This window comes from Salvelinus namaycush, chromosome 14, assembly GCF_016432855.1.
Source record: "Salvelinus namaycush isolate Seneca chromosome 14, SaNama_1.0, whole genome shotgun sequence".
In the NCBI taxonomy this organism is placed as follows: domain Eukaryota; kingdom Metazoa; phylum Chordata; class Actinopteri; order Salmoniformes; family Salmonidae; genus Salvelinus; species Salvelinus namaycush.
This window is the reverse complement of record NC_052320.1, coordinates 21350075-21373139: the sequence shown is the minus strand read 5'-3', so window position 1 is coordinate 21373139 and position 23065 is coordinate 21350075. Positions and strand designations below refer to the sequence as shown.

General features: G+C 43.5%; 1 protein-coding gene across 2 annotated transcripts in view; it reads right to left on the bottom strand.

Annotated features, from left to right (window-relative positions):
- Positions 1-9579, bottom strand: part of LOC120059265 (tyrosine-protein phosphatase non-receptor type 22-like) — a 31945-nt gene extending 22366 nt beyond the window's left edge. For both annotated transcript variants that reach the window (XM_039008180.1, XM_039008181.1), the window contains exons 1-6: positions 9306-9579; positions 1810-1918; positions 1639-1715; positions 1443-1538; positions 883-921; positions 666-737 (exon numbers count right to left, since the gene is read on the bottom strand). In XM_039008180.1, the coding sequence (XP_038864108.1) occupies positions 666-737; positions 883-921; positions 1443-1538; positions 1639-1715; positions 1810-1918; positions 9306-9407 (495 nt within the window). In that variant the 5' untranslated portion in view covers positions 9408-9579. The remainder of the gene's footprint in view (positions 1-665; positions 738-882; positions 922-1442; positions 1539-1638; positions 1716-1809; positions 1919-9305) is intronic.
- Between the last annotated feature and the right edge of the window lie 13486 nt (positions 9580-23065).

The following is a 23065-nucleotide window of genomic DNA, read 5'->3' as shown; positions in this document are numbered from 1 at the left end:
AGAAGTACTAAGCACATCAAGGGACTTTCTATATGCCTGTATCTTTTTGTATCTGGCTTTTCAATAAGGTTGTATTCATCTACCATTCATGACTACTACTAACTGTAGTGTTGATAACATAGTTATGGTGTCAATGGCGTGCGTACTGGGAGCGGAGTCAGGTGCAGGAGAGCAGAGAGTTGTGAACAGGCGCACACTTTATTTAGGCAGGAGAAACCAACAGACGGACGCCACTACATCGAAACCTCCAGCCAATGCAAAAGTGCAAACGCGCAAACAGTCACAATAATATAGTATAAACACAATAACATACCTCGTCAAATAAAACACGGAATAAACACCTACCAGTAAAGCGTGTCAACATAGATACGTAACACAAAACAATCTCACACAAAGACATGAGGGGGAACAGAGGAATAAATACATGTAGTGTGATTGGGGAATGAAAACCAGGTGTGCAGGGAACAAGACAAAACAAATGGATAAATGAAAAATGGAGCGGCGATGGCTAGAAAGCCGGTGACATCGACCGCCGAACGCCGCAGGAACAAGGAGAGGGGCCGACTTCGGCGGAAGTTAGGAGGCCGGTTGTCTTGTGAGAGGACAAGAGAACCAACCAAAGCAGGAAGTGGTCAGAGAGAGGGAAGAAGTAGCCTACTACTCACGCAGTAAATAGTAAACGGGTCACAAACAAACGGCTCCTCTTGTTTCTCCGGCCAGTAGCGCTCACACTTTTTCTACAAAAGAGTATGTGGGTCACATTACAAACAATCTGTCTTCAAGGTGCAACAGGCTACAACACTGACCTAATATTTACCACAGTCTATGACTATGAAATGCAGTGTAATAATATAGTAAACATCAGCATAGAGAGTGACTTACCCTGCCCATCTCATACTCCCTGCAAGCCATCACTATGACCTGATAGAAGACAAGATCCCCATCAGTGCAACATCACCAGAGAGAGAAAGACAGGGGGTTGTTCCACCTCAAAAAGCACAAAAAATAGGATTTCGACACCCACCATCTCAGATTGTTTTGAAATCGTGGATGATGAAACAATACTCAGAGCCACAGTTCAATACTACTTGTCAAGCATAGAGAACTGATAATATATCTAATCAGCAACAACAAAAATCGAATCTATTTACTCGTTGTTGGGGTGAGATTGGTGTGAGGTACGGGGGTCCGTGGATGTCTTACTCATGTCTTACTCATTGTTAGAAAAAGGTTTGGTCCAAATTGGATGCTTTATACCAACATAATGTTTCAGGAATGCTTATCCTATCTGTTTAACTACAGAAACAATTTCAGAACAATCTGAGATGGTGGGTATCATGGCTTGCTGAAATGTAATGGAACAACCAGAGAGAGCGAGAGCGAGAGCGAGAGCGAGAGCGAGAGCGAGACACACAGAGACTGACAGGCAGACAGAGTGGTACCTCTATGTTGTACTCCCAGAGCATCCTCCAGAAGTCCAGCACGGTGTGGGGCAGAGGGCCCTGAGTGGCAATGTAGGCCCTGGCCCCTGACACTCCCTGGGGTTACAAAGCATATGGTTACACACCCTGGGACTCTACTGCAGATACTCTTCTATTGTGTCTTCTAGTATACCAAGATCAAGTCCTGCCACCCTACCTTGATGAAGCTGGCATTGATGTAGTCATTGTCATTCTTGGAGGTGGTAAGGGATAGCTTCACTCTGCTGTGGTCAACTGAGGGGAGATGAGGACAGTATTGTAGTGAGGACTGCATAAATATACCACTTCAAACCGCTACATTAGACTGTAACTGTAAAACGTGACTTACAGGGAACAATGTCCTTGTATCGGTTCTTCTTCACATTCTCCTGCTTCTCCGCTACTTTGGTGGGGTAGGTTTTGTCAGTGCGGTACTTGGTGGACTGGCGTTTGAGCCTCTGCAACAGTGAGAAGTGAGGAAAATATTAGAAAATACTAGGCATATATTTGCAGGTGCAGGAGGGAAGGGGTTATCTCAGTCTATCACCCAGACCGGTGTGGCTAAATGTAAGGGTGTCTAAACACCTTGTTCCTCTGGGGAATTGGAAGTAAGTAGCCATACAGCCAATGAGATTGCAGTTGTCACAGTTCCTATGTCTGAGTCTAGTAACTCTTCAAAGGGTTCTCCTATGGATTCCGTTTTAGATTCTAGATAGCACCTTTGTTTCTGAGTGTAGAGTCAGTGTTATAATCACACCCATGTACTGTACACTCGGTGGGTAACACTGTGACACCACACCACTGCCAAAGCTTAACGTCAGTTCTGGCATGGCTCAGACTTAGTCATTAGATTACTGGAAACATACAGTGCATGGCAACAGACTAAGAGATGACATTAGTGACTCCAGTCAGGGTAGTGAATGAGTGACACTCAAAATAAAGACCCAGAGTGTCCCTCCCTGGTCCTCTCCCAGTTCTAACAGACAGCCCCAGCAGAAGGCAGAGAGCAGACATCTGCACCCTGCAGAGCTCTTTTGTTCCACACAGAAGTGCTGTTCCCCTGGGTGGTCAGGATGGCAGGGACATGATACAAGCAAGGAGGCAGGTGGAGTGGAGAGAAGAGAGAGGGGAGGAGAGGAGGCCCATCACCCTCAGTCACAGAGGTGTCACTCCTCACTATGCTGATGGTCCACAGGTGATGTCATCTATGGGAACAGGACAATGGGGTGGCCCGAGGCAGTGGTGTAAAGTACTTAAGTAAAAATACTTTAAGGTACTACTTTAGTCGTTTTTGGGGGAATCTGTACTTTACTTTACTATTCATATTTTTGACAACTTTTACTTTTACTTCACTACATTCCTAAATAAAATGATGTACTTTTTACTCCATACATTTTCCCTGACTCCCAAAAGTACGCGTTACATTTTGAATGCTTAGCAGGACAGGAAAATGGTCTAATTCACACGCTTATCATGAGAACATATCTGGTCATCCCTACTGCCTTTGATTTGGCGAATTCACTAAGCACATCGGTAGTTATGAAGTGCTCTGAAAGGCCGGTCATGGCTCACATCAACACCATCATCCCAGAAACCCTAGACCCACTCCAATTTGCATACCGCCCCAACAGATCCACAGATGACGCAATCTCAATCGCACTCCACTGTGCCCTTTCCCACCTGGACAAAAGGAACACCTATGTGAGAATGCTGTTCATTGACTACAGCTCAGCGTTCAACACCATAGTGCCCACAAACTCATCACTAAGCTAAGGACCCTGGCACTAAACAGCTCCCTCTGCAACTGAATTCTGGACTTCCTGACGGGCTGCCCCCAGGTGGTAAGGGTAGGCAACACTGGGGCCCCTCAGGGGTGCGTGCTCAGTCCCCTCCTGTACTCCCTGTTCACCCACGACTGTGTGGCTGAGCATGACACCAACACCATCATTAAGTTTGCTGACGACACAATACTGGTAGGCCTGATCACCGACAACGATGAAACAGCCTATAGGGAGGAGTTCAGGACAACAACCTCACTCTCAATGTGAGCAAGACAAAGGAGCTTATCGTGGACTATAGGAAAAGGAGGGCCGAACAGGCCCCCATTAACATTGACGGGACTGAAGTGGAGCAGGTCGAGATTTTCAAGTTTCTTGGTGTCCATATCACCAACAAACTATCATGGTCCAAACACACCAAGACAGTTGTGAATAGGGCACGACAACACCTTTTCCCCCTCGGGAGACTGAAAAGATTTGGCATGGGTCCCCAGATCCTCAAAAGTTATACAGCTGCACCATCGAGAGCATCCTGACCAGTTGCATCACCGCCTGGTATGGCAACTGCTCGGCATCTGACCGTAAGGCGCTACAGAGGTTAGTGCGCGCAGCCCAGTACATCACTGGGGCCAAGCTTCCTGACATCCAGGATCTACATACTAGGCGCTGTCAGAGGAAGGTCCAAAAAATTGTCAAAGACTCCTGCTGTTTGTTCACCCGCACCCACCCGCAATTGCTAATATAACATCCAAAACCGCCTGACTATGTCTGATAAAGCGAAAATCTGAGGCCAGCATCCAACCCTAAACCGCAAATCTAGAAAATGGGCTATAGGCTACAGTCAAAGACGGCAGAACGATTGTTTAATAGGTGTTGCCTGATTTAGATATGTTTCTGCTTATAATTTCAGACATTTTGGTTGGCTATTTGTTAGTCAACTTTACTATAATTAGATACATGTAGCTTCTCTTTTGTCATTACATGTTGCCCTAGAAAACTAAATAAACCCTTACTCAACAGAAAGAATAATGCAATAGATCTATAGAATGAACGCTTCAATCTAGTTGACATCTTTGAAGTTTTCTGTCATCTTTCAAATATGTTTAGGGACTGGGGAGAAAATACAATAAAGCAAAATGTCCAAATGACATCAGTTTGACCTATTGTAAGGAAAAAGAAAGCTATGAAAACCAACCAACCTGTTTCTGATAAGATTTCAGTTCGGCGTCGATGCATATTTTATGTGGTTGAAATACTATCAGACAAAAACAGCACCTCTATAGATGGTATCTAACTGAGCATTGCATTCTCTCAAGATGCAGAAATAAATAAATAATTTTCTCCACTCCTGTTCCCAAGTGTCACGGCCGCCAAAAGAAGTGGACCAAAGTGCAGCGTGGTGAGCGTACATTTTCCTTTTATTTTAGTAAATGTCACCAACAAAACAACAAACGAAAAAACAACCGTGAAGCTTAACAGGGCTATAGTGCCACGAACAAAGATAACTTCCCACAATGACAAAAGGGAAAAAGGCAGCCTAAGTATGATTCCCAATCAGAGACAACGATAGACAGCTGTCCCTGATTGAGAACCATACCCGGCCAACACATAGAAATACAAAAACATAGAAATCAGAACATAGAATGCCCACCCCAAATCACACCCTGACCAAACCAAAATAGAGACATAAAAAGGCTCTCTAAGGTCAGGGCGTGACACCAAGTCAACATTTTGCCTACATTTGGTGTATAATTTTATTGCAAGAAATGCTTAAATCTGTAAGAGATATTATTAAGGCTGTAGCCATATTTGCACAGGACTAGTATTACTAGAGAACGTTGGTTATGTATTTATTACACCAGAATGTCCGTTATTCCAGAGGTGCAATATTTTTTCATGATGCATTTGGCGATGTTCAATTCAATCCCACAAATGTTAAAAAAACATTCACTGTGAAAGTCGATACGTGTAGGCCCTTCATATACAGTGCATTCGGAAAGTATCCAGACCCCTTTAATTTTTACACATTTTGTTACGTTACAGCCTTATTCTAAAATGTATTTAATTGTTTTTTCTCCTCAACAATCTACACACAAACCTCATGAAAATAAATAAATATCACGTTTACATAAGTATTCAGACCCTTCACTCAGTACTTTGTTGAAGCACCTTTGGCAGTGATTACAGCCTCGAGTCTTCTTGGGTATGATGCTACAAGCTTGGTACACCTTTATTTGGGGAGTTTCTCCCATTCTTCTCTGCAGATCCTCTCAAGCTGGATGGGGAGCATCGCTGCACAGCTATTTTCACGTCTCTCCAGAGATGTTAGATCGGTTTCAAGTCCGGGCTCTGGCTGGGCCACTCAAGGACATTCAGAGACTTGTCCTGAAGCCACTCCTGCGTTGTCTTGGCTGTGTACTTAGGGTCATTGTCCTGTTAGAAGGTGAACCTTCACCCCAGTCTGAGGTCCTGAGAGCTCTGGAGCAGGTTTTCATCAAGGATCTCTCTGTACTTCGCTCCGTTCATCTTTCCCTCAATCCTGACTTGCCTCCTTGTCCCTGCCACTGAAAAACATCCCCACAGCATGATTCTGCCACCTTTAGGTGCCTTTTGGCAAACTGACCAAGCGGGCTGTCATGTGCCTTTTACTGAGGAGTGGCTTCCGTCTGGCCACTCTACCATAAAGGCCTGATTGGTGGAGTGCTGCAGAGACGGTTGTCTTTCTGGAAGGTTCTCCCATCTCCACAGAGGAACGATGGAGCTCTGTCAGAGTGACCATCAGGTTCTTTGTCACCTCCCTGAACAAGGTCATTCTCCACCGATTGCTCAGTTTGGCTGGGCGGCCAGCACTAGGAAGAGTTTTGGCTGTTCCAAACTGCTTCCATTTAAGAATGATGGAGGCCACTGTGTTCTTGGTACCCTTCCCCAAAACTGTGCATCAACACAATCCTGTTTCGGAGCTCTACGGAGAATTATTTCGACCTCATGGCTTGGTTTTTGCTCTGACATGCACTGTCAACTGTGGGACCTTATATAGACAGGTGTGTGCCTTTCCAAATCATGTCCAATCAATTGAATTTACCACAGGCACCTGAGCTGAATTTCGAGTCTCATAGCAAAGTGTATAAATACTTATGTAAATAAGGTATTTCTGTTTTTATTGTTAATACGTTTGCAAAAATGTCTAAAAACCTGTTTTCACTTCGTCATTATGTGGTATTGTGTTTAGATTTATGAGGGGTACATTTTATTTAATACATTTTAGAATAAGGCTTTAACGTAACTGTCACGCCCTGGCCTTAGTTATCTTTGTTTTCTTTATTATTTTAGTTAGGTCAGGGTGTGACATGGGGGATGTATGTGTTTTGTATTGTCTAGGGGTTGTGTATGTTTATGGGGCAGTGTCTAGTCTAGGTGTATGTATGTCTATGGTTGCCTAGATTGGTTCTCAATTAGAGACAGCTGTCTATCGTTGTCTCTGATTGGGAACCATATTTAGGCAGCCATATTCATTAGGTAGTTCGTGGGTGATTGTCTATGTGTAGTGTTTAGTGTCAGCACTATTTGTTATATAGCTTCACGTTCGTTTCTTGTTTTGTATAGTTTGTCAAGTGTTCTTCGTCTTCGTTAATTAAATATGTATTCATTTCACGCTGCGCCTTGGTCCTCCTCTCTTCCACCATACGACGATCGTGACAGAAACAAAATGTGGAAAAAGTCAAGGGGTCTGAATACTTTACGAATGCACTGTATTGGCTATGCGCAGCACATCTTTCAGCTTATGTAATCAGTTGTTTTCTTGCTCAAACCACGAGCAACACCTGTTAAACTCCAACATTTCTCTCAAAACATAGGGATGTCTATTCGCACGGGACTAGTATTATCAGAGGCCTTTGGAGTTTGCCAAAAACAGTAGGTTTTTCTGGTTAGTCAATGTCCAAATTTCAGTTTCCATTTAACCCATCTAAACAGTAGGCTACAAGTCCCCTGACATGCTATAGGCCTATTTGAAGTCCCGTCATGTGACTGTTGAATTTGTATAGAGCCTCACAATCATCACACATAACATTCACTATTATCTTCCTCTTTTACCACTTCCCCAAATCTTGTCCAAACATTTATTTTCTGGTCCTCCCTTCTCTTTATTTTCAACTCTCCTTTTGCAGCTTGTGTCTTATTGAATTAAACATCGACAATGTCCTTTTTGCTTCCGCGGATGGACGTGAACTTTTTCTGCCCTTCCCAGAAGCTTTATTTGGCGATTGGCTGTATAGGCTATTTGGCGCGCGTAGGCTACAGTTAAACCCTAACGTTTACACTTATGCAGTAATACCAGATAGCCTAAAATAATGAAAGAAACAACCCATACAGGAACAACCCATACAGGAACAACCCATACAGGAACAACCCATACAGGAACAACCCACACAGGAACAACCCACACAGGAACAACCCATACAGGAACAACCCATACAGAAACAACCCATACAGAAACAACCCATAGAGGAACAACCCATAGAGAAACAACCCATAGAGAAACAACCCATACAGGAACAACCCATACAGGAACAACCCATACAGGAACAACCCATACAGGAACAACCCATAGAGGAACAACCCATAGAGAAACAACCCATACAGAAACAACCCACACAGGAACAACCCATACAGGAACAACTCACATAGAAACAGCATAACAGAAATAGTATGTCTCTGATCATGGCGATTGGCTGTATAGGCTATTTGGCGCGCGTAGGCTACAGTTAAACCCTAACGTTTACACTTATGCAGTAATACCAGATAGCCTAAAATAATGAAAGAAAAACCTCAATGTAGACTATATAAACTGCACAATAATAACATTTAAGGTATTGCTTCTCTTTATTCAACCCGCCTAGCACCCACCCGCCCTTCAGCCACACAATATTGAATTATCCTAATCCCGTCCACCCCGCGGAGATAACCCGCTCATCACTAGTGTGCATGTATGTGTGTATGTGTGTGTGTGTATATGTGTGTGTGTGTATATGTGTGTGTGCGTGTATGTGTGCGTGTGTATGTTTGTATGTTTGTATGTGTGTGTTTGTATGTTTGTATGTGTGTGTTTATGTGTGTATGTGTGTGTGTGTATGTATGTATGTGTGTTTATGTGTGTATGTGCATACAGGGTGGTGAGGCGCGGGGTTTCTGCATCAGTAACATCAAATTTGGCTGTCGATCATCTTACTTGTATGGTGGCCTTCAGAAACAGGCAGCAGTGCAATAAGAGGAAGCTAATAAGCAGTAGTTGGGGACTGACTGACCCAATCCATACAGAAATAACCCATGGAGAAACAACCCACACAGAAACAACCTACACAGGAACAACCCATACAGGAACAACCCACACAGAAACAACCCACACAGAAACAACCCATACAGGAACAACCCATACAGAAACAACCAACACAGAAACAACCCATACAGAAACAACCCATACAGGAACAACCCATACAGGAACAACCCATACAGGAACAACCCATACAGGAACAACCCACACAGGAACAACCCACACAGGAACAACCCACACAGAAACAACCCACACAGAAACAACCCACACAGGAACAACCCATACAGGAACAACCCATACAGAAACAACCCATACAGGAACAACCCATACAGAAACAACCCATACAGGAACAACCCATAGAGGAACAACCCATAGAGAAACAACCCATAGAGAAACAACCCACACAGGAACAACCCATACAGGAACAACTCACATAGAAACAGCATAACAGAAATAGTATGTCTCTGATCATGGCGTTCTTTTGTGAAATTCTTCTTGGAAAATTGGCAGAGATCTGCTCAGTGGAATAACAGTATGGCTTATCACAACAGCACTCTCTCTTTGTCCACACACACTCACATAAAAACAAATACACTCCCTCACATGCTCTCGATGTTTAGACAAATTGTAAACACTCAGCATCACAGGACAGGTGAGGTCTGCACCACTCCAACTCATAAGACTAAATCCACTTTTTTATACAGTGAGAAAAGTGATCAAATAAATAGATGAACTCACCGAGAACTCCCCTGTGAAGCCACTCTCCGCTTCCTCCTCCTCAGCCTCCTTGCTCTCCACTTGAGCCAGGAAGCCCCTCAGTATCCAGGCTTGCTGCTCCATGGCTGGGCTGCTGGGGCTACGCGTGTGCTGCTGCTGCCTGGCATGTCAGGACACAGAGGGCCACGGGACCATGGACAGGGGGCTCGCCGTCAGGGTCCGGGTGGCTGGGGTGTCTCTGTTCCAAGGGGCCTGGTGAGAGGCACAAGGCACTGTCAGAGCTGTCGTCAGTTCAAGGAGGCAGCAGCAGCAAGCTGAAAGGTTCTGTGGTCAGATAAAAAAAATATCACCACATCCCCTTGTGTCTCTCTCACTGGGTCCTAGAGCCAGCCATGCTCCGAAGCACCTCATCAGGGTGTGTGTGTGAGCAAGAGAGAGAGAGAGAGAAAGAGAAAGATAGAAAGAAAGATACAGTGAGAGAGGCACAGACACAAACACAGAGGGAAAAGGGAGATAAATGTGCACACACATGCTTGAACAGTGTTTCCAGCCCAGCCCTAGGGCAGGGTTTCCAAAACTAAGTCCGGGGGCCCCCCTGGGGGCATGATTTGGTTTTTGCCCTAGCACTACACAGCTGATGCAGATAATCTACATTTGATGATTAGTTGGTTATTTCAGTCAGCTGTGTAGTGCTAGGGCAAGAACCAAAACGTGTACCCAAGGGGTGCCCCAGGACCGAGTTTGGGAAACCCTGCCCTAGAGCATGCCGGAGGCGGTCCAGCGTGTTGAACCACATTCAGGACATGGAGGAGAGAGGGAGGGCCAGGAGGGAGAGGCCAGGAGGGAGGGGTGGTGCGGAGTCAAGGTGAAGGCTGGCTAGATCCTGTAAGACAGGTAACTCCCTCTCTCTTTCTGTCTGGCGTTTTCCCCCACAGTCCAGCTGGTCCACTGACCGTCAGGCACTAAGCAAAGTGACAGCCCATCACTATTTCAGATTCATAACTCCTGAAAGATCCATGTTAATCTCACCTTATTGAACTATCTGGTTGAATTGTAGAGATGCTATGGTGCTAAAGCTGTCTAAACAGTTCCTATTGGATCTACTGCAAGAGAGCGAGAGAGATGGATTTAAAGTTCCATGTCTTCTATAAACAATATATTAGTACAAGTACTTACTTGGTACATTCACTTTCTCTCTTCTGCTTGTAGTAACTATTGTCAGACCAACTCCTGTGTTGTTGCGTGTGTGTGTAATATCTGTGTGTGATTTCTCTGTGTGTAATCTCTGTGTGTGTAATCTCTGTGTGTGCAATATCTCTGTGTGTAATCTCTGTGTGTGTCATCTCTGTGTATGCAATCTCTATGTGTGATCTCTGTGTGTGTAATCTCTGTGTGTGCAATGTCTCTGTGTGTAATCTCTGTGTGTGTCATCTCTGTGTATGCAATCTCTATGTGTGATCTCTGTGTGTGTAATCTCTGTGTGTGCAATGTCTCTGTGTGTAATCTGTAATGGCAGATTTCCTCCTCTTCGTCTGAAGAGGTGTAGCAGGGATCGGACCAAGACGCAGCGTTGTAAGTGTCCATGTTGTAATAGAAACAACTGAACAAGACACAAATACAAAATAACAAAGTAACCTAACCGAAAACAGTCCCGTGTGGCACAAACACTGACACAGGAAACAAACACCCACAAACCAACAGGGAAAACAGGCTACCTAAATATGGTTCCCAATCAGAGACAATGAAAAACACCTGCCTCTGATTGAGAACCATATCAGGCCAAATGACAAACCTAAACATAGAAACACAGAACATAGACTGCCCACCCCAACTCACGCCCTGACCATACTAACTAAAGACAAAACAAAGGAAAATAAAGGTCAGAACGTGACATAATCTCTGTGTGTGTCATCTCTGTGTATGCCATCTCTGTGTGTGATCTATGTGTGTGTAATCTCTGGGTGTGTGATCTCTATGTGGGAAATCTCTGAGTGTGTAATATATGTGTGGGTAATCTCTGTGTGTGTTGCCACCTGATGGAGAAACAACTGACAGAAGAGGTTTAACTACCTACTGACAGGTCAAGTACAGTTATCTCAACTGTACTCAACACGGTGAGGAAGCTGCCATGGTTACACTACAGTCGTTTGGAGGAAATTTAGGCTGGAGAGTCAGTACACAAGTATCACCAAAGTCAGATTAATTTGGTTTAATTTTCAGTATCTGGATTTTACTTTCTCAATGAAGTAAAATTCAAAACCAAAGAATCAGATGTTGGCAGTGATCCCCAATCAACAGGTTCCCCTTTCTTTATTATGTACTAGGATGACACATAGTGGAAGATCTATACAATTGCATAATTGAATGGTCCTGGAGCAGAATGGTTCAAATTAGTAGTACTCTCCACCCCCGACTAATAACTATTGTAAGCAGCATAGGCCTATACATGTTAATGTTGTATTGTATGATTATGTATTATGGATGATTAAACCAAAACCAAATTCATCTGAGCCGAATACTGTATATCAGTGAAATTGAACAGGGTGAATAATGCCAATTGCATCTCGTTATAGAGGGTCTATTCACATCCTACATACATTTTGCACACCTCTGAAGCTCTCTTAGCAGAGGAGGATGCCGCACTAACCACAGTCCATTTCAGTGGCATCCTGTCTCATTATCAAACCGGCACTTCATCTTACAGTAACCTCATTCACAGGTTTAATTGCTATTGTATAGGTTCAGAGATAGAGACGGCTGGTAGAGGACATTAGTCTTACCATGATGAGGGTCCTTTATCTCCTGTTGCTGTGTGAAAGTAAGTATATTGTAATCAACTTTTAAATGTAGTAATTACGTGTTTACAGTTCCTTTTCAACCAGTTTGTTTGAAAGAAATGTCCTGTTTTCATGCCCTCACAATTGTACATAACTTTGATATCAAAGGGATGAACATATACAGTAACAGTAGAATTCCTCTGAAACTGTATTCAGCATACTTTGTCCTACTTAGGCCTGTCTGTGACTACATAATGATATCAAACCACAACTGTGTTGATTTTTTCTCGGTCTGATTAACGCTCACACCCTTTTTTCCAATCATATACATTATCATTATCAACAGGGTTGCCATTATATACAGTACCAGTCAAAAGTTTGGACACACTTACTCATTCAAGGGTTTTTCTTTATTTGTACTATTTTCTACATTGTAGAATACTAGTGAAGACATCAGAACTAGGAAATAACACACATGGAATCATGTAGTAACCAAAAAAGTATTAAACAAATCAAAATATATTTTATAGTTGAGGTTCTTCAAAGTAGCCACCCTTTGCCTTGATGACAGCCTTGCACACTCTTGGAATTCTCTCAACCAGTTTCACGAGGTAGTCACCTGGAAAGCTTTTCAAATATCAGGTGTGCCTTGTTAAAAGTACATTTGTGGAATTTCTTTCCTTCTTAATGCATTTGAGCCCATCAGTTGTGTTGTGACAAGGTAAGGGTGGTATACAGAAGATAGCCCTATATGGTAAAAGACCAAGTCCATATTATGGCAAGAACAGCTAAAATAAGCAAAGAGAAATGACAGTCCATCATTACTTTAAGACATGAAGGTCAGTCAATATGGAACATTTCAAGAATTTTGAAGGTTTCTTCAAGTGCAGTCGCAAAAACCATCAAGCGCTATGATGAAACAGGCTCTAATGAGGACCGCAACAGGAATGGAAGACCCAGAGTTACCTCTGCTGCAGAGGATAAGTTTATTAGACTTACCAGCCTCAGAAATTGCAGCCCAAATAAATGCTTCACATAGTTCAAGTAACAGACACATCTCAACATCAATTGTTCAGAGGAGACTACGTGAATCAGGCCTTCATGGTCGAATTGCTGCAAAGAAACAACTACTAAAGGACATCATCAAGAAGAAGAGACTTGCTTGGGCAAAGAAACACGAGCAATGGATATTAGACTGGTGGAAATCTGTCCTTTGGTCTGATGAGTCCAAATTGAGATTTTTGGTTCCAACCGCTGTGTCTTTGTGAGACGCTGAGTAGGTGGACGGATGATCTCCGCATGTGTAGTTGCCACCGTGAAGCATGGAGGAGTTGTGATGGTGTGGGGGTGCTTTGCCGGTGACACTGTCTGTGATTTATTTACAATTCAAGGCACACTTAACCAGCATGACTACCACAGCATTCTGCAATGATACGCCATCCCATCTGGTTTGCGCTAAATGGGACTATCATTTGTTTTTCAACAGGACAATGACCCAATACACCTCCAGGCTGTGTAAGGGCTATTTGACCAAGAAGGAGAGTGATGGAGTGCTGCATCAGATGACCTGGCCTCCACAATCACCCGACCTCAACCCAATTGAGTTGGACTGCAGAGTGAAGGAAAAGCAGCCAACAAGTGCTCAGCATAAGTGGGAAATCCTTCAAGACTATTGGAAAAGCATTCCAGGTGAAGCTGGTTGAGAGAATGCCAAGAGTGTGCAAAGCTGTCATCAAGGCAAATGGTGGCTACTTTGAAGAATCTAAAATCTAAAATATATTTTAAAATAAAATAGTAAAAATAAAGAAAAACCGTTGAATGAGGAGTTGTGTCCAAACTTTTGACTGGTACTGTATATACTGTATATGAAGTAGATATGTACCTGCACAGTACATTTTCTTACACCACTGATGATGACCATTTACTGCATACAGAATACTATCCAGTATACATCATGTTATTTTCAACCTGCAGAACATATTTTAAAAGACATTCTGTAGGTCTGAAAGGCCTGTTGACCAACAATGATGATTTATCTAACTATTTGTTGTGTTTCTTTTCCCAGCAAGTATCCAGCTTCAGTGTGACAAAACAGTAATACAGGCCAATGTCGGGAGTGGATTCAGTCTGGTCTGCCAGTACCAAACAAACCGGTACCTCTTCAGTAAGAAGTACTGGTGTCGTGGGGAGTCTAGGTCGACCTGTGATATTCTAATGGACTCCGATCACCTCACCAACAGAGAGCCCAGACATAGGTCTCAGATCATAGATGCACAGCGAAGGGGGTTGGTCATCATCATGACAGATCTCAAGTTAGAGGATACTGGAGTGTACTGGGTTGGGATTGATAAAATCTATGCTGATATCATGACTTCCATCAAGCTAATTGTGACATTTGGTAAGATTATTTTTGCTCTTTACTTTTACTGACAAAGTCGCCCCTTCCCCTTTTCTTTTGCATTATCCAAATAACATCTCTCTATCTCTCTCTCCCAGTGGTAGTGTCCAAACCCATGGTATGGCCCCTGAGTTCAATGGGAGACACTTGCTGGGGCCAGCCTGTGACAGTGCACTGTGCTAGTGCACAGGGCACAAGTGTCCAGTACACCTGGTACCAATCCACCCAACCCCAGGACATCCAGTTTCAGAGCTCAGCAGACCTGCACCTACACTGTGGCATTGTGGAAGAAGACAGCCAGTACTACTGCAGTGCCAGCAACGATGTGAGCAGCCAGCATAGTGGGATGGTTTCGCTGCAGGTTCTGAAGCCCTCTGAGGAGGACTGCATCTATAGTTTTGCTATGGAGGGTAAGTGCTAAGAAAATACTTTTGAATGTGGTTGATTAAGTAGGAACAAATCACATCAGCAAAACTAAAACTAAAAGACATCAGCAAAACGACATACTAAGTAGACACCCAAGTTATCCTAAACATGTAGCTTCTCATGACAAATAAAGTTTAAAGTCAAGTATAATAACTATTTCCAATCCATGCATATGTACTTTTCAACACCACCAGGCCAGAGAAGCTATGACTGTAGTGACAGACTGAAGACAAGCACAGCCACACCTCTGCGTTCTACTGGCCATCTGACAGAAGAACCCTATCAATCTGGAACCAACAGCAACCTGTCCTCAACAATCAATCAAACACACCAGGATTGGCATTACAGGAGGTCAGGACCGTGTCACCTCTATGTAACCTGTGTGTAACCTCTATGTAACCTCTATGTAACCTCTGTGTAACCTCTGTGTAACCTCTATGTAACCTCTGTGTAACCTTTGTGTAACCTCTGTGTTACCTCTATGTTTATCTATTTCCACCAGATCCTGTTACCCAGTAACATAATGTGACATGTCTTGAAGAAGCAGTGCAGCTAGACTTCCTTTGATGTGATCAATCTGTCAGCATGTTATGTATATGTCTGTTGTTTGGTGGCAGTGTATCAAAGGTTTGCATAAAGAGGCACAGTGCAGTAGCGCTGTTAAGAGGTTGCATATGTTTTAGTTGTCCATTTTCAAGTACAGGATGTACTGTGCACTCTTAAAAACTGTACTGTGTATGCTGCTGTAGAAATGAGATCTGAAGACTACTACTATGTAGGGGAAAGTGGGGTAAGGGGTGGTAAATGGGTAAGTTAAGCCACCCTTGTTTTTAGGAAACCATACAGAAAATGTACCATTTGACCAAATATTTAGAAAGAGGTCATCATTTCATGGAGTTTGTGAAGGAAGAAACCACATGGAAAAAGTGGTAATCAAGTTGGGTCCAAAAAATAGATTTTTACCAAATGAAATGAATTTATTGTGTTAGAGGTTTCATGATGCTTGTATCATAAACCAAAGTAGATACTTCTAAGATTGTTCTATACATCAGTTTGGGTCTCTATAAGCATCAATATGAGGTCCTAAACCTAGAATGAAAGGGCATCGTTGTAGCTGTGTCCTGTGTCAGCTAATATAGTCAAAATGTTTGCCTTGGGGTAAGTTGAACCAATGGCCATGGGGTAAATTGAGCCAATCATTGAGCCAATGGCAAGTGTTTGTTAGGTGTTGAGCCTGTTAAAATGTGCTTAAAATGATTAAACGACCAAAAAGTGATTGTGATTGGGTTGAATTGTGTTTGGGAAATAAAGATATAAAAATAAGGACCTCTCGAGTGGCGTAGCGGTCTAAGGCACTGCATCGCAGTGCTAGAAGCGCCACTACAGACCTGGGTTCGATCCCGGGCTGTATCACAACCGGCTGTGATCGGGCGGCGCATAAATGGCCCAGTGTCATCTGGGTCAGGGGAGGGTTTGGCCGGGGTGGCTTTACTTGGCTCATTGCGCTCTTGGGACGGCCGGGGGCCTGCAGGCTGACCTTGGTCGTCAGTTGAACGGTGTTTCCTCCAACACATTGGTGCGGCTGGCGGGTGGGTGTTAAGAAGCGCAGTTTGGCTGGTCATGTTTCAGAGGAAGCATGACTTGACCTTTGTCTCCCGAGCCCATTGGGGGTAAAGGTGGTAAAATAGAACAACAAAAAAAGATATATAAATAAAAGAGTTGGTGTTTTACCCAATAAATTACTGGACGTTTATATATATATAGAGTGCTTATTATTATAGCTTACAGTTTGTTCGCCGTTAGTCAGCACCTCTACACTAAATCATTTTCTCTGGGTGTACGCCAGCTCATGCTTTTAATTATGGAAATAAAAATAGACATGGTTTTAAAAAGGTAGTGGTAATATTTCATTTAGTACAGAAATTGGCTGTTGGCTGTTGATGGATAGGGTCAACATAGGCCTCGCTGCTTTGACTAGCTTCATTCGTTGCATTGAGCCAATTTCATATTTTGTGTATGTGCATTGCCTAAACATGTTGTGGAGGTAAGCCTGGGGTAAGCTCTGTACATTTCAGCGTGTCTACATAATTTGGTGCTGAATGAAGCTAGCTAAACAACCTGATAAATGGACACTATACTTCACCTCAAAAAAGGCTACAAGCTCATGTAAAGTTGGCAACTGAACTATGTGGAGTTATTGTATAGTCTACCATTGCTGAAAAAGATGAAAGGTTATCTAGACACTTGGAGACATCCACCGTGTTTGGTTGCTAGGTGAAGACAGGTTCCTGGGTCCAGAGCATTTGAAAATGACTGCCCCCTCTCACTGAAGCCATGGAAGTTCAAGGCCGACCGCGGTACTGCAGGCATTGTTAGCAGAAAACAGTACCCCCTCCATTATGGTAAATGGAAAAATGGCAATCTTCGTGGTCAATCGTTCTGTAATAAAAAATATTAATTGGAAGACAGTCATGGTACCAATAACTGCTTCTAATACACCAGATGTATGTCGTTGAGTAGCTCAAACTGTGCATGTCTCCATTAAATGCCATCTTAACTGACTTAATATGGCATCAATGCACTATTGTCTTCACAGTGCATTTGGAAAGTATTCAGACCCATTCTCTATTCCACATTTTGTTACGTTACAGCATTTTTCTAAAATGGATTAAATAAAACATTTCCCCCATCAATCTACATACAATATCCCATAATGACAAAGCGAAAACAGGTTTTTAGACATTTGGCAAATGTATTCCTCTGTGGAGATGGTAGAACCTTCCAGAAAGACAACCATCTCTGCAGCACTCCACCAATCAGGCCTTTATGGTAGAATGGCCAGACGGAAGCCACTCCTCAGTAAAAGGCACATGACAGCCCGCTTGGAGTTTACCAAAAGGCACCTAAAGGACTCTCAGACCATGAGAAACAAGATTCTCTGGTCTTATGAAATCAAGATCGAACTCTTTGGCCGGAATGCCAAATGTCACGTCTGGAAGAAACCTGGCACAATCCCTAAACTGAAGCATTTCTAAAAACCTGTTTTTGCTTTGCCATTATGAGGTAGTGTGTGTAGATTGACAATTGAATCCATTTTAGAATAGGGCTGTAACAAAATGTGGAAGAATTCAAGGGGTCTGAATACTTTCCGAAAGTACTGTAGGAATGAATGGTGTCACGTGATCGATAGCTTTGTCCATTCATACAATCATTGTTCCAGAGCAGACAATCATTGGTCCAGAATAACGGGTGATATGTCTGTAAGTTGGCCAGTACTTCAGGGGTGTGGCTATGCTTGTCTGTGTTAACTATGCACACTCACAGGGCCCTATACACCACGCACACTTATACTCCAACACACATACAAAACACTCCATCATTTGCTCAAACACATAATATGCACATACATTTATACTGACTCGAAACACACCCACTTACATACAATCATCATATACGCTGCTGCTACTCTGTTTATCATATACCCTGATGCCTAGTCACCTTACCCCTATACATACTGGTATCTACCTCTATCGATCCAGGAGCCCTGCACATTGTACATATGGTACTGGAACTGACCCTGTATATACTAATTTTTGTGCAATTTCTAGCTAGCTACTATTTGAAACTGTGACATGTGTCAGCCTGTTTTCACTGTCTGTCCTCGTGCATTTGTTATTTATGCGTGCCTTCAAAATAAATGTCCCACAAGCGGTGGGAGTTAAATCATTACTCAAAGAGATTATTCATTGGGATTTTAATTTGAATAACAAATATGTTTTTTTCAAAACTTTACTATCGTATGCTTACTTTATCGTGTTCTTATTTTTATATCTTGTGTGTTTTTGTTCGACCTTGTTATTTTTAGTATTACATTGTTATTGATTACTGCATTGAGGTTAAAGCTAGCAAGAAAGGCATTTCACTGTACTTGTGCATGTAACATTAAAACTAACATGTCATGTGCAGTTAGACTTCCCCTTGTGGTCAAATGTGGTACGTTGTTTGACTGCAGTGTAGTGAATGTTTCCAGAGAGGCACAGTGCTGTGAAAGGTTGCATAGGTGTAGACCAGGCCTGGGCAAAGACCGACCCGGGGGCCGTATGCGGCCTGCGAACTGATTCAATACGGCCTGTGGAATCATGCTCAGATCACATAAAGAATTTGCGATAGTAAAGTTTTGAAAAAAACATATTTGTTATTCAAATTAAAATCCTAATGAATACTCTCTTTGAGTAATGATTTAACTCCCACCGCTTGTGGGACATTTATTTTGGAGGCACGCATAAATAACAAATGCACGAGGACAGACAGTGAAAACAGGCTGACACATGTCACAGTTTCAAATAGTAGCTAGCTAGAAATTGCACAAAAATTAGTTTTTCAAAGAAAACCATCTGCTTCCAACTCACACCCTCAAACACATAGATCCCCTGAACGCAGCTCACTTTCCAGCCCACTTTCCAACTCACACTCTCAAACACATAGATCCCCTGAACGCAGCTCACTTTCCAGCCCACTTTCCAACTCACACCCTCAAACACATAGATCCCCTGAACGCAGCTCACTCTCCAGATCCCAATCACCTGAATTCTAATCACCTGTTCACACACCTGTATGTCATTATCACACACTATTTAGTTCAGTTCTTTGCACCCCATCACTGTGAGGTATTGTTAGTTTTGTGACACACTTCTTTCGGAGTGCTGTTTTTCCCCCGTGAGTTACTCTTCCCGTGTATGATAGTTTTTGCCTATTCCCTGCCTGTATTTTAGCCTATCGGATTTCCTGTTATCAACCTCTTGTCTGATCTCCCGGATGACGTTATTAGCCTTTTCCCTGCCTGTACTGCTGCCCTTTTGGATTCCCTGTGTCTCACCTTCTGCCTGCCCCTGGACCCTGCTACCTGCCTCCTCCTGTGGTCCTTTACAAATAAACACCTGCTGCGCCCTGCGCTTGAAACCAGCTCTCTGTCTCCCATCGTGTTCATTACAGGTACATCGTGTTCATTCATCATATGTATTCGCCCCCTTTGCTATGAAGCCCCTAAATAAGATCTGGTGCAACCAATTACCTTCAGAAGTCACATATTTAGTTAAATAAAGTCTCAGTATATATACACGATCTCAGTATATATACACCTGTTCTGAAAGGCCCCAGAATCTGCAAAACCACTAAGCAAGGTGCGCCACCAAGCAAGTGGCACCATGAAGACCAAGGAGCTCTCCAAACAGGTCAGGGACAAAGTTGTGGAGAAGTACAGATCAGGGTTGGGTTATAAAAAAATATCAGAAACTTTGAACATCCCATGGAGCACCATTAAATCCATTATTAAAAAATGGAAAGAATATGGCACCACAGCAAACCTGCCAAGAGAGGGCTGCCCACCAAAACTCACAGACCAGGCAAGGAGGACATTAATCAGAGAGGCAACAAAGAGACCAAGATAACCCCGAAGGAGTTGCAAAGGCATGTGGGAGACTCCCCAAACATATGGAAGAAGGTACTCTGGTCAGATGAGACTAAAACTGAGCTTTTTGGCCATCAAAGAAAACGCTATGTCTGGCACAAATCCAACACCTCTTATCACCCCGAGAACACCATCCCCACAGTGAAGCATGGTGGTGGCAGCATCATGCTGTGGGGATGTTTTTCATCAGCAGGGACTGGGAAACTGGTCAGAATTGAAGGGATGATGGATGGCGCTAAATACAGGGAAATTCTTGAGGGAAACCTGTTTGTCTTCCAGAGATTTGATTTGATTCCAGCAGGACAATGACCCTAAGCAAACTGCTAAAGCAACACTCGAGTTTTGTTTGTCCACCCGCCTCTTGAGGATTGACCACAAGTTCTCAATAGGTCTGAGGATTTTCCTGGCCATGGACCCAAAATATTGATGTTTTGTTCCCTGAGCCACTTAGTTATCACTTTTGCCTTACGGCAAGGTGCTCCATCATGCTGGAAAAGGCATTGTTCGTTACCAAACTGTTCCTGGATGGTTGGGAGAAGTTGCTCTCGGATTATGTGTTGGTACCATTCTTTATTCATGGCTGTGTTCTTTGGCAAAATTGTGAGTGAGCCCACTCCCTTGGCTGAGAAGCAACCCCACACATGAATGGTCTCAGGATCCTTTACTGTTGGCATGACACAGGACTGATGGTAGCGCTCACCTTTTCTTCTCCGGACAAGCTTTTTTCCAGATGCCCCAAACAATCGGAAAGGGGATTCATCAGAGAAAATGACTTTACCCCAGTCCTCAGCAGTCCAATCCCTGTACCTTTTGCAGAATATCAGTCTGTTCCTGATGTTTTTCCTGGAGAGAAGTGGCTTCTTTGCTGCCCTTCTTGACACCAGGCCATCCTCAAAGTCTTCGCCTAACTGTGCAGTGCAGATGCACTCACACCTGCCTGCTGCCATTCCTGAGCAAGCTCTGTACTGGTGGTGCCCCGTTCCCGCAGCTGAATCACTTTAGGATAAGGTCCTGGCGCTTGCTGGACTTTCTTGGGCGCCCTGAAGCCTTCTTCACAACAATTGAACCGCTCTCCTTGAAGTTCTTGATGATCCGATAAATGGTTGATTTAGGTGCAATCTTACTGGCAGCAATATCCTTGCCTGTGAAGCCCTTTTTGTGCAAAGCAATGATGACAGCACGTGTTTCCTTGCAGGTAACCATGGTTGACAGAGGAAGAACAATGATTCCAAGCACCACCCTCCTTTTGAAGCTTCCAGTCTGTTATTTGAACTCAATCAGCATGACAGAGTGATCTCCAGCCTTGTCCTCGTCAACACTCACACCTGTGTTAATGAGAGAATCACTGACATTGTGATGCCCTTACCGTAGATTGCTTTGTATGTTTCTATTTTTAGTTTGGTCAGGGTGTGATGTGGGTGTGTTTCTGTTTCTATGTGTTTGGCCTGGTATGGTTCTCAATCAGAGGCAGCTGTCTATCGTTGTCTCTGATTGAGAGCCATACTTAGGTATCCTGTTTTTCCACTTGTGTTTGTGGGTGGTTATTTTCTGGTTAGTGTTTGTTGCACCTGTCAGAACTGTTCGTTGGTCGTTTTGTTGTTTTTGTTCGTGTATTCATTTTTGATTAAAAGTATTATGGATACGTACCACGCTGCACTTTGGTCCTCCTCTCCTTCTCCCGACGACTTTCGTTACAGACATGATGTCAGCTGGTCCTTTTGTGGCAGGGCGGAAATGCAGTGGAAATGTTTTTTGGGGATTCAGTTCATTTGCATGGCAAAGAGGGACTTTGCAATGAATTGCAATTCATTTGATCACTCATAACATTCTGGAGTATATGCAAATTGCCATCATACAAACGGAGGCAGCAGACTTGGTGAAAATTAATATTTGTGTCATTCTCAAAACTTTTGGCCATGACTGTACATTTAAACTCAGCAAAAAAAGAAATGCCCCTTTTTCAGGATCCTGTCCTTCAAAGATAATTCGTAAAAATCCAAATAACAGATCTTCATTGTAAAGGGTTTAAACACTGTTTCCCATGCTTCTTCAATGAACCATAAACAATTAATGAACATGCACCCGTGGAACAGTCATTAAGACACTAACAGCTTACTGACGGTAGGCAATTAAGGTCACAGTTATGAAAATGTAGGACACTAAAGAGGCCTTTCTACTGACTCTGAAAAACAACAAAAGAAAGATACCCATGGTCCCTGCTCATCTGCGTGAATGTGCCTTAGTCATGCTGCAAGGAGGCATGAGGACTGCAGATGTGGCCAGGGCAATAAATTGCAATGTCCGTACTGTGAGACGCCTGAGACAGCGCTACAGGGAGACAGGACGGACAGCTGATTGTCCTCGCAGTGGCAGACCACATGTAACAACACCTGCACAGGATTGGTACATCCGAATATCACACCTGCGGGACAGGTACAGGATGACAACAACAACTGCCCGAGTTACACCAGGAACGCACAATCCCTCCATCAGTGCTCAGACTGTCCGCAATAGGCTGAGAGAGGCTGGAGAAAAGGCTTGTAGGCCTGTTGTAAGGCAGGTCCTCACCAGACATCACCGGCAACAACGTCGCCTATGGGCACAAACCCACCGTCGCTGGACCAGACAGGACTGGCAAAAAGTGCTCTTCACTGACGAGTCGCGGTTTTGTCTCAACAGGGGTGATGGCCATTCCATCCAGAAATGTCCGGGA